Source organism: Pezoporus occidentalis, unplaced genomic scaffold (assembly GCF_034315485.1).
Source record: "Pezoporus occidentalis ecotype Australia unplaced genomic scaffold, CSIRO_AGI_Poc_V1 ctg19, whole genome shotgun sequence".
NCBI classification, from domain to species: Eukaryota; Metazoa; Chordata; class Aves; order Psittaciformes; family Psittacidae; genus Pezoporus; species Pezoporus occidentalis.
In genome coordinates this window covers 3445848-3462928 of record NW_026913748.1, presented here as the reverse complement: position 1 = coordinate 3462928, position 17081 = coordinate 3445848, and the positions used below count along the sequence as shown (strand labels likewise).

The following is a 17081-nucleotide window of genomic DNA, read 5'->3' as shown; positions in this document are numbered from 1 at the left end:
CTTTATTCACATCTTTGACATTTCACTTACTTTCACAGGAGAGTCCATTGTCCTCAAGGGCATCATCTCAAAAACATAAATCAGGCTAACATCAGCAATTAATAACCAAGGACCTGGCCCAGTATGTACCTACACATGGCATTTCATTGCCTTCAGAGAAGCTACAGGATGCAGTACTCAAGTTGGAATGTGTTTTCACAACAAAAGGATATACTCCTGGGATCATTCACTAATTGGATAAAAGCATAAGAACTACCCCATTACCACCCCTAGAGGAAACTCATTAACAACCTAATGAAATAAAGTGATGACAGGAAGGTATTTTCTCATCATCTTCTAATGCTAACAGGCTTCAAAGCCATTTTGCTTCCTCACCCTCTCCTATGGTGCCCAGAAACCCCCTGGCACCTCTCAGAGCATCACAGGCAGTCCCCTCTCCTGCACATTATACAACATCAGGGAGCAGTTTCAGAGCACAGAAGGATTCTAAGATGTTCAAATCATCATCTTTGATGAATCTGTTCAATTGAAGCTTAATCCCTGCCCCACTTGGAAAATGTTCCACAGTAGGTCAAGCTTCCTGATGAGTCATAAAATTTAGAAGAAATATAATCCGGCTGTTAGGGGTTTTGTTGTTTGTTTTCATGAAAAGACGAACTCAGGAACATTTGAAAGAAATTCGAAATATTGAAACAAATTTTATAATTTTGAAATATTTTTAAGTTAGTGAAATGACAAATACTGAAGTGAGATCCACATAAGCATAGTAGTTCTTATAACTACATCTATATTAAATATGAGAATTTCTTTTTCTCCTCCTGTAAAAAGTGTCAGGCCATACCCCCAAACACTTGGATATCATACAGCTTTAGTCAGGTATACGTTAGACATCCATATTAAATACGCTTTCCGTAGTAACAGTGAGGGAAGAATGCATACTTTTTAATCCATCTGAAATATAAAGCAAGACAAGCCACATTCCAACTATCTGCAACTACACTTCTCACCACTAAACACCTTCCTCCAAGTCCCCGTACATTCAAGAAGAGCCCACACCTCTCCACCAAGAGTTCTTACAGTCAGACAGCCAAAGACATCAGTATTATTTATCTCTGCAATGCATCTATAGCCTAGCTAAGGCTATAGGGCAACCAGCAGCACCATTCCGCAATGCCAGTGCATTCATTGCATATGCCTTACTGGCAGCCTGAAAGAATAGCATCTTACATCTTCTCACACCTCCTGTTTAGCCACAAAGGTACACAGGGAGAGCAATGATGCGTTAAACTACTATGCCTCAAACCTAAGTACAATTAGACACCTCCATTCCCCCTGACTACACAGCAATTTGTCTGCATAATGAGGATTAGTGTCAGGTAGTCAGTAGAGCCAGTGAGCTTTCTAGGTAGAATTGGAAGCCATAACCCTTCAAAAAAGGGTGGGTGGACCAGATGATGAAAGAGCAGTTTCCTATTATGCAGCATAAATTCTGAAGTTAGCTAAGCTTTCAAACAGCTGTAAATCGGAAGGGGATTGTGGCAAAGCCATTCAGAGCTGCACTTGAAGGGAAATCCAGCACTGAAACGTTCAGGTTCTCATTACCCAGCCTTTTTCTAACATATGGGTTTCAAACCACCAAGCTTCCTCAAAAATGCAGCATAGAAAGTATCAGAGAAATACCAGGCTCAGCCACAGAGTACAGACAAGGTTAGCCCTGCACCAGCTTACTTGTCAAAAGAACACTATTTAGTGACCATTTGTTCCTCAGAACAAGCGGATAAATCTTTCCCTTCCCCCTCAACACTTTCCCTGTCTTTATGCTGAGCCATTTCAGTAAATTAGTTGGAGGTGCTGAGACATTCAGAAGAACCACTTAGTGCCCAGTGGCAGCCTCAGGATAGTGAAGTTCTTTAAAAATCATATCATTCAGAGGCAAAGCTTGGGTATATTGTGCTCTAAACAAGATCAAATTATAATACTCATGCACAGCTGTCCTCTGCCTCTCCCCACATTCCAGGTTTTCTCTGAAAGTTGTTGTTTCAATTCCTTTATGTTGCACTCTCCTTTTAGCCCAGGTGAGAGGCCTCACTGTTAAAGCTAGGGTTGAGGGTCTGTCACTTTGTCACACAGACTCCATCTGCCATCTTAAATAAGTTACTTCATCTTTTGTCTCCGTTTCTCACAGTGGATTTACAAAGAATCAGATTCTACAGTAGTTGTGCTACGTAGGTATTATCACAGCCGTACAGCTGGAAAAAAGCTGAGATAAAGTATAACAGACAAGCATTAGACTTCTTTGTTTAAGGTAAGATTCTGACCAGCACACCAGATTTTTTGGTGTTAAGAAACAGCCTCTTCCTTGACACTACACAGCCTCCTACCCCATTTGTGGATGGAAATTTAGTAGAAAGTACAGATGTTTTTTCCACACAGCTGCAACCTGAAGAACACACAGCAGAGCCCTTGTCTTACACCTTCCTTCACCCTGAAATTACTCACCGGAACCTCGCCTTACCCGTATGCAGCCATAAAATACCCAGCACTAACCCTCATGGAGGCTCCTATAGACTATACATACATACAGAGTCTTCTCAATGTACTCTTACACATTTTTTTATATATATAAATAAAATCCCACAGAGCTTTTATCTGTTAAGAGCTGCAAATGGTCAAATCATTTAAAATAAGAGGGGGAAAAAAACCACCAACATTGGAACATGCAGGTGATCAGTAGAATTAAGTTAATGCATCATTCCCACATACAAAGTTTAAAAACAAACAAACAGCTTTGTAGGGTGAGGCACAAAAAGGAGCTCCAACTTTCCACATCCATTTTATTCCAAGGTAAAATTCCTTGCCATTAGTTCTGTAACTAGAAGAGGTTGCCACAGAGCTGTGAGCCTTCCACACCTCTTCTTTCCTTCCCCCAGATACCAAGAGAATCTTGATTATCTGGGAAATCCTTTGGCTGACTGTTAGTATCCCATGGCCAGGTTGTGCCGGATTTAGCAATAAAAAGCAGAAAGAGGTTGTTGCACATACACATCAGCTTCCCAACATTTCAGCCAAGTTGCCAAAAAAAACCCAATACCAACCAAACAACACAAAACCACTGCCAAAAACCTGGTGAAGCTTCAAGAAAATCATTCTCTCAGACCCATAACTGACCCAAGCAAGAACCATGAACTAACTGCCTATTTATTCCATAGGACTAGCCAGAACAAAAGTGGTTTTCCACCTCAAAGTTATGTGGCATTCGATTATCTTTTATGCAATGAAGTATTCCACCTGCAACAGTCCCAGGACACTCTTGGTCTACAAGTCCATTCTTGTGCTATGCAACAGTTTTATTATATGCTCACAGAGTCTTTCCCTTTCAAATCACTGATGCATTAATCTCCTTCTGGGTACGTACATAATTCCATCGGAGCTCACATGGAGCTTTGTTTAGAGTTATCATTCACAGTGTGTCTTCTGTAAAGTGCTGCTAAACCCAGATACAGAAGGAAGAATGTAATACATGCTCTAAATTCAAAGACAGTCCTTTCATTTTTAATGACCCAGCGACACTGATGGCCAGACTTGCAGCCCCATCTCAAAGTCAGGAGGGTATTTTAAAGGTCAACCTGTTTCCCCCATGATATTCTGCTTTCTAAACTTTTTCTGCATTTATGTCCAACACAGAATTTCCACATGAAAGTTTTATAAATCAAAGGGCTTCATGAAGGCCCCTTCATGTACCAAAAAAGTCCAGTGATAAGCCCTGGGAGAAAATGATAAAATGGTGATGGATGTTTTGGGTGACAAAGTAAATTGAGTCACTGGTATGTGAGTGGGTGGTAACAACACTGTACAGTACATACCCGAAACTCTCAACAAAGACAGTTGTAAGCAGATCTTATGAGATTAGGCTGGAGAGTGAGAATTATCTTCTTGACATTTGGTAGAAGATAAAAATTCATCCATCATTTTCATGCAGAACAACCTCACTCATTTACAGAAATGAGATGTATTAAGATTCAAGGAAAATTAAGTAAAATAAATCGACACAATCAAAAGATCAAAGGCTTTTGTTGGGTGTTTTTGTTTTTAGAAATGTCATTCAGCTTTAATTATTTATAATGCTTCACAGTACGCTTGCAAATGCTGTCATATTTCATAAAATAATTAAGTCTTAGTAATAGGAGACACCTCTACCATGCTGTCTGTAACATTTACTGAGAAGTGATGTGCATTTTATGATCATTATCATGTCTGTAAATAAATGAAGCAAAAAGAATGAGCATATTTCCATTCCTTAAAATTTCTATTTTGGTCTATTTTTGGAAAGCACACAAAGCATATCCCAAACAGATTCGTTTGGCAAATTGGAGAGAAACATCAGCCAAAGAAACTCAAGCTGCCTATTTTAGATGTTTCCGAGTGGAACCGGACAGCCAGTGGGTACGGTGAGTTAAGAAAATAGGTGCCTCCAGCCACCTCCATAACTAAAAGTGAAACACATGGTTTCCTGCTCAAGCAAGCCACCATCACCAGAGGCAAAGCCTCACAACCATGCTGCCAATCTGTTGCCTATTAGAGGCACTGAATTACGAGAGGATTCATTACAGCCCTGCTTTTGGAAGTCCCTGAGCCATGTACAAACAAGAATCCTAAAGCCTGCCACCCACTGCCTTGGTCAGGATTTGTCCATTTGGTCAAACTGAAACTGCATTTCTCTGGATTTTTTTACTATTCCCTTGTAACAAATGTTTGCCAAACACCACTTTTTTCACCTCTCAAGAAGGACATTAAAACGCAAAACATTTTTATTTCCAGTGCCACTAATCAAGATTCCCAGCTTTCTAAATAGTAATCAATAAAAAAAATTATAAAAATCATCAAATTTGCATTATTAATGGTTTCAGTTGTTTGCTTTTTGGATTGTGTTGGTTGTTTTGGTTTTCATTTGGTTTTGTGTTTGAGTTTTGGGTTTTCTTTTCACCTATTACTATTTCCCTATGCTTAAAGAAATAAACCACAAGACATTTCACGTAAGTTTTTCAGGCTGAAAGTACCTGCAAGACAGAGCTTTATTGCCAAGGCTTTCTCTAGACTTAGGTTTTTATTGTGGTAATATTCTTATGGAGCATTTCTTTGGTATAATATGAATTTCTCTTTATTTCAAGAATTATTTGGGGAAAGCTACCTCAGTCTCTATTTTTGCTAAAAGAGACCATGAGTTCCTCCCAGATCTCTGCAGTGACAAAAGAATAAAAATCAAAAGGAAAGAAAAATTTACCCACCAGCTTTCTGTCACAGTCTCTTGTAAATATATTCTACCAGGGCTAAATAATACTCTAAGAATCAATCTGCAGAAATAATTTCTCTTTGTCAAGGGCACATCTTTAATTCACTTCTTAAGAATGATTTTTTATTTGCCAGTTTCTTCGCAGTGGGGTGGGAAGCAGATCTTTTGGTTCTATCCGTTTACAGGGAAATAAGTTCTTATTTTGTGAGCCCATCATTCAGATTTTAAGCAAAAAAGCCAAAACATCTTCAAGATACTTAATTCTATGTTTGTAGTATAAAAAAAAATACTGCTTAGCTATTGGCATTCTGTTGTTAGCATCCAACTATTGAGTCGGTTGTCCTTATTGAAGTTTGAGAGGAAGAAGATGGAGCCATTTCTCTGAGCTTTCACTCAGTTTAGACAGGGACCAGCTCTGCAAGATACCCTTCATGGAGGGATTGCCACTTTGGATTACAGACCACCCTGCCCTGCCACATCAGTGGTACCCACCAGCTGAGCCACAGCAGTGGCAGCACCCCCTAATATATCAGGCAGGGCAGGCGCCCTGTCTGCAAATTAAGATCCACTTAAGGGATGCGTGTTGGCAGCACATGCACACACACAGAAACAGGCACACTTTAAACCCATTAGCTCACTCACAAGCACAGATAAGTGGCATATCCCCACTGTGTATGTATTCATAATTACAGCATATTACTAGAAAGAAAACAGCAAGCAAACATCTACTCCTAACAGAATGAGGAGCTTCTGATGCAGACAATGAGCTTTGTGGATGTCAGGTGCATGGTGGAGATGGTTGGGAACATGGCAAGGTCAAATGAGCTTATGAGCTCACTATGAGGCACAGCTGTGCTATTTAAAGCAAGTTTTTCCACCTGGTAGTTCAATATGGAGACAAACATGCCTATATTGGTATTCACTACACAAAATCATTACATATTTAATACAACAGCTTCCACATTGTAAGCCACTGACCGACCGCATCAGTATAAATCATTATTTTCTGAACTATGTTACTCACGGTTTTGGTACAATGCTAGAGAAACTAACAAGTTATTTGTATGCAACAGCTATTTCATTAGCCAAATAGATAGGCATTACAATGAAAGCAGTTGCTGTTTAGCAACACTAAAAAGAAAGGGGGAGAGAGATAATACTACAAGCCAGCCTCAGGTAAAGAGCAGTTTCATAATAGGGAGTGATTAACATAAAATTGGCACAGGAAACCTTTTTCTTCTTCCTTTTTTTTCCCCCCCTAATACCATGACCTCTCTTTCAGCCACCTGTTTCATTCCATTAGTTCCCACCAACAGATTTTGCAACTCTCATTTTTCTGAAACTTTATTATTTTAAGCAAGCTCCAAGTGGTGGTTTGGGGTTTTTTTTCTGCATGTATAAATACCGATATATGGGTGTGTTTCAATGTAATGCACCTGCATAGAGAATCCTAAATGAGCTATTTTGAAGCCTGTATGAAGCCTTGAATAATTGCTATTGTACCAGTGGATAAGGGAGTCCAAGTGCCGGCATAAGCAGATTTTCCTGTATATAATATAGTCATTTACATTTACAAATGTGTTTCGGCATCACAATTTACTGTCAGAAATGGTAGCAATTTAAGGAGCCTGGGAGTTGCAGGGTGTAGAGAGCTCAGCGGAGGTCGTTTGTAAAAGTTTTCTATTCTTCTATCTATTCAGATTGTTCTCGCTACAGATAAAGGGAAGTGCACGTTGTTTGTAGGAAACCAGCTCCAAATGAAAAGGTGTAGAAATCCAAGGATGCAAAGAAAATGTACTTTCTCGCACATATCCCAAGTCAAGTAGAACGAGTAATAAGCATCAAGAGATGCTTAGGAAAACCTTTTTTATCTGAAGGTTCAGGACTTGTTGTACTCTTGCCTATATTGAGGAGAGGCAAAAGAAAGAAGAGAAAAAAGCCCCTAGATTTCCTCCCACAAAGCTTGTATTATGAAACCGTTACAGCGACCATGCGGAAAATTTCAGGACGTTTTTAACACACTTCTAGATAATCTAGAGAGCAGGACATTATAAACAGATTTTAACATCTTCTCCTTCCCCCCCCCCCCAAAAAAAAAAAAAAATTAATTGGGGGGGGGGGGGGGAGATGACAAAATTAACGAAATTTTTAAAACTAAACAAAAACAGAGCCTGAATAGAGCTCCTCCAAGATTTATTGTTAACCCCATGTCTTCTGTACCAAGAGCAGACACATTAGGAATCCTGCCTCATTAGCAGCCTCTTCACAGCCCACCTACAGAATCTGCCTCTACCTAAACAACTTGCTCCTAAATGGCATGTGCTAGGAAAACGATCGGGATAGAGATGCAGAAGTAGAGGGAGGTGACTGATGGAATGCTCTTTAGGTGTCCAGTAAGTTTTTTCCCCACATCAGTCACCTTCTTATGAATCATCCCAAACTTCACACTCATCAACGAGACCTTCAGCCCTTGTGTGAAAGTCTCTTCGCATGCATAAAGTATTATATAAAACTTCAGCTATGAAGTGCTTTAATTACATCATTTTTATGCCCTACCACGTGCAGAGACCCAAATCATTACTAAGCTATCCCACACGTATATGGACAGCACATTAAATAGAAGTACCTCCATGTTAGGGGAGATTCTTCAGCAAATTTACCAAGAGCTGCAGGCACTCTTTCCTTGCAGAGACAGAATAAGTAGCAGCTCTGTGTTTGCCATCCTCCCAGTTGAGGGCTCATCGCTAAGCACACTAGACTACTAGATCCTGATGGCGTGATGCCTCCACCGTGGCTTTGCAGCCAGAAAGCAGCCGAAATTAGGCAAAACTAACTTTGTGGCATGAAGCTTCTCAGGCAGCAATTACTTGCAGCAGATGCTGACCATTAGCCCATCCTAAGTGGTAACCGACAAGCCCCACCCACAGCCCCCTCACCCAGGGGCAGTGATAGAAGGAAGAAATCCGTTTATTTAACATCAGAGATATGGGGTAAGTGAACAGCCATAAAAATCCAAGATGCTGGTTATGAAAGTACACCCTGCTCTGGCTATAAGGTGTCATGTGGCACCCCGGCGTCCGCTGGCCCTCGGCCGCAGCCACGCTTGGAGGTGCTGGGCACAGCAGCTCACCCATCTTCTCAACCACTGGGGCTTATGCAACGGCTGCCGGCACGGGTGGGGAACGGGCAGGGAGGGAAGACCGGCGTTCCGGGGAACCTCCAACAGAGAAACACCTTTCGGGAGCAGCAATGCCACCAGTAAGGTTTTTCCAATGTCTTTTGCGAGCGTTTGGAGGCGCCGGGAACACGGGCGCCAGTGCTTTATTGAAAGGGCAAAGCGTAAAGACAAACCTACTGCCCTGGAAGCCGGGAAAGATCCCTGACTCTGAGTAACTCTGAAGTTCACCCACGTACACCGTCCCCCTCCCCACCTCCCCTGACTGCCGCGCCGGAGGAGCACCGCAAACCTGACAGCAGCCGCGGGGCTGGGGATCAGGTCACCGGCATAACGGAATACCTATCTGAGGGGCTCTTTGAGGCGTTGGGATGAAGATAAAAGCTCGCCCAGCCTCCAGAGTACTGTCCTCACGTCGCTGCCCAGCAGCGGACCCTGCCTCCGCCTCTCCACCCGTAGGCATCCCGTGCCCTAGAGGTGCCCCCAAGCTTCCCAGAGCCGGTCCCGCCCGTCCGGCGCCCACCTGTAGGACACCTGCTTCCTGAAGGTGAGGCTCCGCAGCTTCTCCTCTAGCGACTCATCCGCTGCCGACAGCCCCGGCTCCTCCGGGACCCCGGCGGCACCCGCCGTGTCCCCACCACCCTCGGCACCCCGGCAGCCACCGCCACCCGCAGCCCCGGTCTCCTCCCCGCCGGCTGCGGCGGGGGGGTTCATTGCGGTGTGGCAGTGGAGCCGAGCAGGAGGAGGGGGCAGGCGGGCGACAGCCGGCGGCTGCAGGCGCTGAGGGGCGGCGGCCGGGGATACAGCGCTCCCGGGGCCGCAGGGCGCGCTGCGAGCAGCGGCGGCTGCAAATGGCAGCGCGGCCGCGCAGCATCCATCGGCGGCCGCACTGCAGCGGGGCATTGTGGGAAACTCCCGACAGGCCCCGCCCCCTGCCACGCCACGCCGCCCGACAGCCAATCGCCGCTCCGTATCGTCGACACGCCCCCTTAGGCCACGCCCCCAACCCCGCCTTGGCACGGGGACCGCGGCGCTGCCCGGGGAGACCCTGGCATCAGATGCACCCCGCTCCCCCTCGCTTCACCGTTAAAGCACCGCTGAGAGAAGGCTCAGGTGCCCCAAAGCACATAGAGGAGCCCTGCGCTTCCTGCAGCCCTGGCTTGGTAGCGCGTTGGCAGCTTCTCATGCCCTTCCCAGGCAATCTCAGCTTGGTGTGCTCTGAATCAAAGCACCTGACTCCTGGGAGATGCGTTTGGACACAGGCATCACGGTGCCCTTCAGTGAAATAAATTGTCCTCCCACCTTATTCCCCACTTCTCCCTTTTGTTCGTTGACCAAGGAAAATTTGCCAGGGAAGCATCAGCATGGGGCTATTTAAGCACAACTTGACACTGACAGTAGGATTAAAAAGCACAGAAAAGGCCAAGGTCTAGCACTATGCATCAATCATAGCAGGAATTATGCTGTATTTTCTTTATTTTTACTTTTCTACTCTATATTTCCAAAACTTCTCCAAGGCAATGTGATCCAAAATAGGATGCAAGAAAAAATAAAATAGGAGAAGGCTGAGCAATGACATTCTACAGAGAAGACAAACCCCACAGAAACAGATTTCAGAACTTCTCTGTCTCCACAGGTGACTTCCCAAGTGGCCTTGCTCCTCCTTCATGGTCCTTGTGCCACAGTGCAGCCCATGGCATGACCAAAAGTCAAATAGGTAACAGCATTTTCCATTTCCAGCTGCTCACATCCACCAGTGGGCAAACATTGCAAAATCTTGGGCATCAGTCAGACCTAGGACAGTCAATAGGTTCCTTATGCCCCATCCATAAAAGTGCTCAAGGCCAGGTTGGATGGGGCTTGGAGAAACCCGGCCTAGTGTGAGGTGTCCCTGCCCTTGGCAGGGGGTTGGACCTGGGTGATAATTAAGGTCCCTTCCAACCCAAACCATTCTGTGACTCTTGCTCCTTCTCCAACCCTAGGCAAAGATTGAGCTTCTCCATACTTAGGACATGCTGTGTATGCATCTTTTGCCTCAACTTCAGTAGCGGCAGGCTCTCCAAGCCAGCCAGATATTTTCCTGTCCCTTGTCGGCAGTAGGGAAGGGTGATGGACAGTGAACCTTTTCACTACAGTTTAAGCATTTGAAATTTTAACCAACTTTCAAATTCATATTCTTCCCTGATGCATAGATGATGCATATGTTACCTATACGTACATGTGCTTCCCCTAATATGTATATAAATATTCTCATCCAAACCCTGAAATACTTCTAGTTACTAATGAAGCACACAGACGAAAGCATAATTAAGCAATGTAATACATCGCTTATTAGAAGCAAAACTAAAGCTCTTGCACAGAACTGTAAAAAGATCTGGATCCTGCTCTGAGCTGCCTGCAGAGAGATCTGCAAACTAGCACAGAGCTCCACTGGAACCATCAATGCTTTTGCCATGGAGAGCTGGGACCTCGGCTGGAAAGTCTCCAGTGGAACTTCCAGAGAAATTAGCAGCCAGTGTTGATGGTGAAAGCATCCAAGAGCACGTGACAAGTACTTTTTGCTGTAGGAAACTAAATCATTTTGAAGCAGAACTGTCACAGACCATTTCAGACCTACCCCTACAGCCAGCTTCAAGGACAAGGAGCAGTGCCATGAGTCCCCCTCTCATCAAACATGTCTTCTAGGTTTTGTCACTGGGGAAAGCAGTATGGTCTGTTGCTGTGAGATGCCAGCTGCATGTGCAACAAAATGCTTTAATTACGAATTAATTTTGCACTTGGAGAGAAGAACAGTGTGCACCACCTCACAGCTTTATTCTTTTTAGCCTTTGCTCTGCATGAGAGCAGGTCTGTGGCCTGTGCCCCAGCTAATCACTCCACCTCCCCCAGAGCATCAGGAGCAAACCCTAACAACTGATCAGAATCTCCTAACCCCTCCTCCAGCAAACATCCATGCCACTGAGCCACATCCTCCTCCTCCTCCTCCAGCATGAACTCCATTGTAGCTCCTGCCTGTCAGTGACTATTTTGCCCACATGACCACGTTTACCCTGTGCTCAGGGATTACCTGTTTTTCCTCTGCTGCAATTTGCATGACTCATTTGCAACATGAAGTGCTAAATCGACTTCCTATGCCTTTTCCTAAACATGAGCAATTATGAGAGAATCTGAGGCTGGCGGAGGAAAGCCCTGCTTACACAATTACACCTGGGGCATAACTGTCAATTCCTGTGGCTTGAGAAAGACAGCAACAGCAGAAACTTCATCAGAGCATCATGTCCGCTCCAAGATGTGGCTGCAGACATTCTGCTGCATCAGGAGGGAAAGGATGAGCACAAAAATAGATATTTAGCAGGTTTTGCCAGTATCTGGGATCATCATCCTGGCAAAAACATTAATTCCCACAGCAAGGATTTAATTTCTTAAGCTAGCATCTCAGCCAAGGGCTGGGCTGTGGGGTTAAGAGGAGCACCTTGCATCACTCTGCCATGACTCCCCTGCTCACCTGGGAGAGCTGACAAGCTTCAGCAGCTAGGGAGCTCTTCTTCCTGGGTGGAAACTTCTCACATGCCTCAAATAGCAGGATGGATGGTGGGAATGAGAGACAAAATGCACAGAGAGGAGGGAATTCAGCCTTTGGGAATAAAGCCAGGGGAAGGAGATTTATTTTATAACCCATGTGCCTGTTAATGCACACTCCAGTGTGCACAGGCTTTGTGCATTGAGCTAAGTTTTATTCAGAGTGGAAGGGACTTAAAATCCTATTCCTAATGGAAAAGAGATGGATATATGAAACAGGGCAGTGGGGAAGTAAAGGGTGAGGCAGCCTTACTTGTTCAGTGTGCCAGGCTAGCCAGTGGGAAGTCAGTCTGTTTTAAATGCTCCATACTCCTTAAGGTCATACAAGCTTCATTCTCAGGATAACCTTCAACGTCCACCTTCCAGGAAAACCACATATATTTTTACATACATGTGTGTACCTATGTGTTTGCACCCCCTCATTTTATTTATTTATTATTTTTAAAACATGACTGACCAAGCAGACAGCTTCCCTCCCAGATTCAGTGCTAATGCATATACCCACAAAAACCTTCACTTTTGGTCAGTATTTGAAGCTCAAGTAGAGCATGGCTTATCCATCAGGGAACTGAGGGATGCTGAAGCTTAACACCCTCAGCTCAGCAGATCACTCCATTGGGCAGAGACACTTCAAGAGCCACTTTATCCTGCAGCTCTGCCAGGGCTGGCTCCAATTAGCTCTCTGGCAAGTTACTGCTTTCTGCTACATTCTATTTATTACTTTTTAACCATTTTCCAGCTATTTCTCAGCACTGCTCCCCTTTCTGCAAGTAGGCTGCCATAGCTAGAAATATATCCCGATTCCTGTTGCCAAGTGGAGGTGACAACAATAGCCCGATCCTTGCTTGGAAGTGCCTGAGTGCTGCCCCATTACAAATACCATGGATCAAATCCAGTTTTTTAACAAATAGGCTTAAAAAAGAAGGGCTAACCAGGACCTGATGGTTCTCATTAGATAATGGAAGTACAGCACCCAACAGACATGGACATACTCTACAGTGGTTATCTTCTCTCAACTGTATCACAGCAAAGATAAGTGCCAGAACTTGCAATTTTCTCCTTACTGGCAATACACAAAAAAAGTAATTTAATAGCAATGTATAGAACTCATGTAAATACAGCTGAAGATTAATTCACTAATAAAAAGTTAAAAAGTCATTCCTGGCTTCTCTGTGGACCATTTGAAGCCCACAAGGGACAGTACCAAGAAAATGAGAAATCAAATCAGCCACTTCAACTTTCTGAAGCATAAACTGGAGGGAGACAAGATACGCAGGCGTTACTTATTCCACATGGACTGGAACATTCTTTTATTTCCAATTGTTACCTCCTCTGGATCACCTTGCTTTCGTTGATCTCAGTGTGCTTTATAGAGAGGAGGAAGCTACTGCTGGTCCCATTTTGCAGACAAGTAATCTGAAGCATGGAAAAGGGTCAGCCAAATTCACCAGCACGCCACAAGCAGGGCTAGACCCAGCAGCTCATTTCCTTGTTCTCTAGTCAGTGTTCACACTCTACAGGACACAGCTCCTACAGAGTTATTTTTTTTCTGGCAAAGGTGCAAGCTTTTGCTCACTGCTTCTAAACTCCAAGCTAATGAGGTCCATGTTTCTAAAAAAAACCTGAACCAGGAAAGGGAGCACCAGTAATGAGTCAACCACAAAATACCTGCAGGGGTGGCAAAGTCTGTGCTGCTGTAAAATAGGTATGAGCAATAGCTAACAGCAGAGTGTGAAGACTTACTACCCAAACCACACAGTGAGAGGCACTCCAAGCTCCATTCGGACTCCCTTCCTTCTGCCCTGCAACAGGAATCAGCCTGATTATCATAATTCAGGCTTGAATTCAAACAGTTAACACTCTTCAAAGAACAGCGTGTACCAGAGGGTGATAGGTAGCGAGGCTGACAGCTCATCACCCAGCATTTCTCCATTGTATGTGGGTTTCTTTTTTAATCACAGACTCCCTGCAGCATCTCCTGCTGTGTGATGCTTTAAGGGTAATTCTGAGACCCAGGGAGATTCTTAACCAATCATTAATCACCGGTCGGTGTTTTGTATGCTTGGAGGAACTGAGCTCAGCTAAAACTAAGCTGAGGGTAACTGCTCCAATCAGTCATGATCTAACGATTTTCCTCTAAAAAATGTTATGTATGGCTTGGTGCTGCTAACAAGTGCCCAGATCAATAGTTCTGGCAAGAGAAACTGCCTGCTCGAAAAGCAACAAGGGGCACCCAGCAGCAGCAAAAAAGATGGCAGCTGCTAGAACATCTGAAACGAGAAAAAAGGAGTGGGACACAGAACTTCAAGGACAAAGTAAAGCCCTCCTCCTGCCACCTTGCAAGAGAAAGCACCACACACCTTCTTCATTGCGGTACAGAAACCAAGTTTTGTGAGGAGCTGCTTCATCATCTGCTGTGATCAAGGTGGGGGGGTAGATAGTATGTCCTGGTGCTGGAACCAGGCCGTGCCTGGGAGAGCTGTTCTGTTACAGCACCACATGGAGGCTGTGTTTGCAATAGAACAAACCAAAATGACTGGATAAACTGAAGACAAACCTCTCATTCCCATTTTTTTGTTCTTGTGATAGTGAATGGTGGCAGGCAGCAAAGCCAATCCTCAGGTTAAAAGCACCATAGTAGAGTTCAGGAGAGATGAGCTTGCTCTTTTGTCTTCACTGCCAATTTCTTTTGCCACATTAACCTCTTTAGCCCCAGACTGAGACGTTTCTGGAAATTGGCATCAGGCACAAACTTGGTGCAAGCCAAAGTGCTCCAATTTTCATGGCCACTGCTTTTCCCAGCCTCTAAAGAAGCCTTCTCTAAGAGAAGAGGCCCTCGAAAAAAGGCACCAAAGCAATCTGTGATGTTCCCATTTTCAGTTCAGTAAAGCTGGAACTAGTACTCCCACTGCTAGTGTCTCCTGTGGTGAATAAGCTCTTGGTTGCTATTTTATGGATGCATGGTACTTGCAGATGAGGTCTCTTTCCTAGTAGAAAGCTGGTATAATACAAATGACCACATCATTTGTGAAGCCAGCTCTGCACAGGGTAATTTTCACATCTGCATTAGACCATCCATTGCCAAGTTCTCTGGGTGGCCAGCAAAGACACAGGGTCCCCAGGCTGAAAGAAATTAGGTATTTTCTTTTCCATGTCTATGCAAAGTAGCAAAGGTCAACTCTGTCCCCTGGCTGGATGCTGCTTCTGGGCTGCAGGGCATGGTGTCCACCATTCACACAGGCAAAACAGCAGGTTCCAGATTGCTGGAGAAAGCTCCTGAGCTATCTCGAGGGTGAGTCAGGGAAAGAGAAGGATGGGAGGCCAGCAGAGGACCCAAGCCATAAAAGCCAAAGCAGAAAGAGCAATTTTAAGAGTTCACTTTAGATTAAGCAATTAGTGGGCAGATAAAGACCTTGCTTCCAGAGGGCTATTTGACCCATATGAATCAAATTCCAGCAAGCTCTAGCAGACTGCTATCACTAGGCTGAAGGTAATGCCTCCTGAGCATCAGACTTCCTGGATGCCACTTGTATGGAGAGAGAATTTAATATTAATGGGGCCGTATCACACACTTGCACTCAAGTGCCATTATCATTATTAAATGACATCAGCCTTCGCCTAATTTCCACCCATCATTGACAGGTGTGATTCCCAGCTAATCCCAAAAAAGGGAAGAGGCAGCCAGCTTCAGTTAAAACCTACACCACTGCTTTTAACCTTCTTTGTCTAGCAATGTGCTAAATTACCAGGGCTCTGTCATGCTGAAGACGGACATACTGTGCACAGCATCTTACTTGGGAAAGGGAAGGGACCAGATCTTTTCCAACCATCAGGAAAGCAAACAAGCTGTACTGGCTTTTTCTACAGAAAATATTTATTTGCAAGAAATGAAAAGCATAACATACTTCGCTACATATATGTTTAGGCTACAAAAGCAGGTAGTCTGTTCTCTTATAGAATCAAGCTGATGATTTAGAAAGGAAAACCATCAATTTCTTTCCACCCAATGGACATGTTTGCAGTGTGAACAACCAGGTAGGACTGTATCCAGATGACAGCACTTGTACAAAAATAGGGAGGCCATTGAACACAAGTACTCAGAGCTAAACAGCCTTACGGCAAAAGAACAGAGAGATCTGCAGTCAGAAAAGGCTCCAATACAGTTTACCAGGGAGTATAGGTGGTGCTTTTGCACTAGTATCGCTCTCCTTTCCATTTAGTTTTAAATGCTTGCACAAACCCATACTGCATCCGCATGAACAGAGGGAAAGGGAAAGATCAGCTGAAATGCCTTAAGGGTACCACAAGGTATTGGTTTGCATGCCCCAAGGCAATGCGTTATGCTCTGGATATGTATTTCTCCTCAAGAAGCTAACACCAGGTAATTTACCCATGGAAGGCCCAGCGCATCTCAGGGAAACTGTGATGTATGATGATGTACTTACATCACAGTGTGGCTCTCTGAGAGCAAACTGCTTCCCTCACTGGCATCCTACTGGGCCTGTGGGGCAGTTACAGCAGTAGAGCCTTTGGGGAAGGGAGATCTTCAGGTCCTCTCCCAGACAACCAGTTCAATGAAGTGTGCTCCTTGAGGTGTCAGCTCTCAGTGGCCACATTTAAGGCTAACTTACAATTAAAAAAAACCCCAAACATTGAAAGCCATAGTTCTGCAGAACAAAAATTACACCGGAAAACACAATAAAGCTGAAAGTAATTGCTCTTTTGTACCAAGGCAGAGCAGTCCTACAGATAGGCCACATAGTCTATGCACACACACAAAAAACACAACTTTCACTCAACAACTGCTAATACAACAGACTTCAGACAGCAATTCACAGGAAAGCTTTATGGGTGCTGGGTGATGTGGAATGTGAACAGGTTTCAGAGAGAAACGCCTGGACTTTCTGTTGCACCAGGTGGAATGTGCCCCATGTGTTCAGGTAGATGCCTTTGTTTTGCAACACTTACTACATTAAGAAAACAACTCGTGCTTTTATTTTTGTTTTTAATTACTCACCATGCACACCTGCATAGACA

The 17081-nt window shown here is 44.2% G+C and overlaps 1 protein-coding gene across 4 annotated transcripts in view; it reads right to left on the bottom strand.

The window, feature by feature from the left end:
• Nucleotides 1–9524, bottom strand: part of DGKI (diacylglycerol kinase iota) — a 206078-nt gene extending 196554 nt beyond the window's left edge. The window contains exon 1 of one of the 4 annotated variants that reach the window (XM_062616484.1): nucleotides 8989–9524. In XM_062616484.1, coding sequence (XP_062472468.1) covers nucleotides 8989–9368 — 380 coding nt within the window. In that variant the 5' untranslated portion in view covers nucleotides 9369–9524. The remainder of the gene's footprint in view (nucleotides 1–8988) is intronic. The other 3 variants (XM_062616481.1, XM_062616478.1, XM_062616482.1) reach the window with 3 other exon arrangements.
• Nucleotides 9525–17081: the final 7557 nt, after the last annotated feature.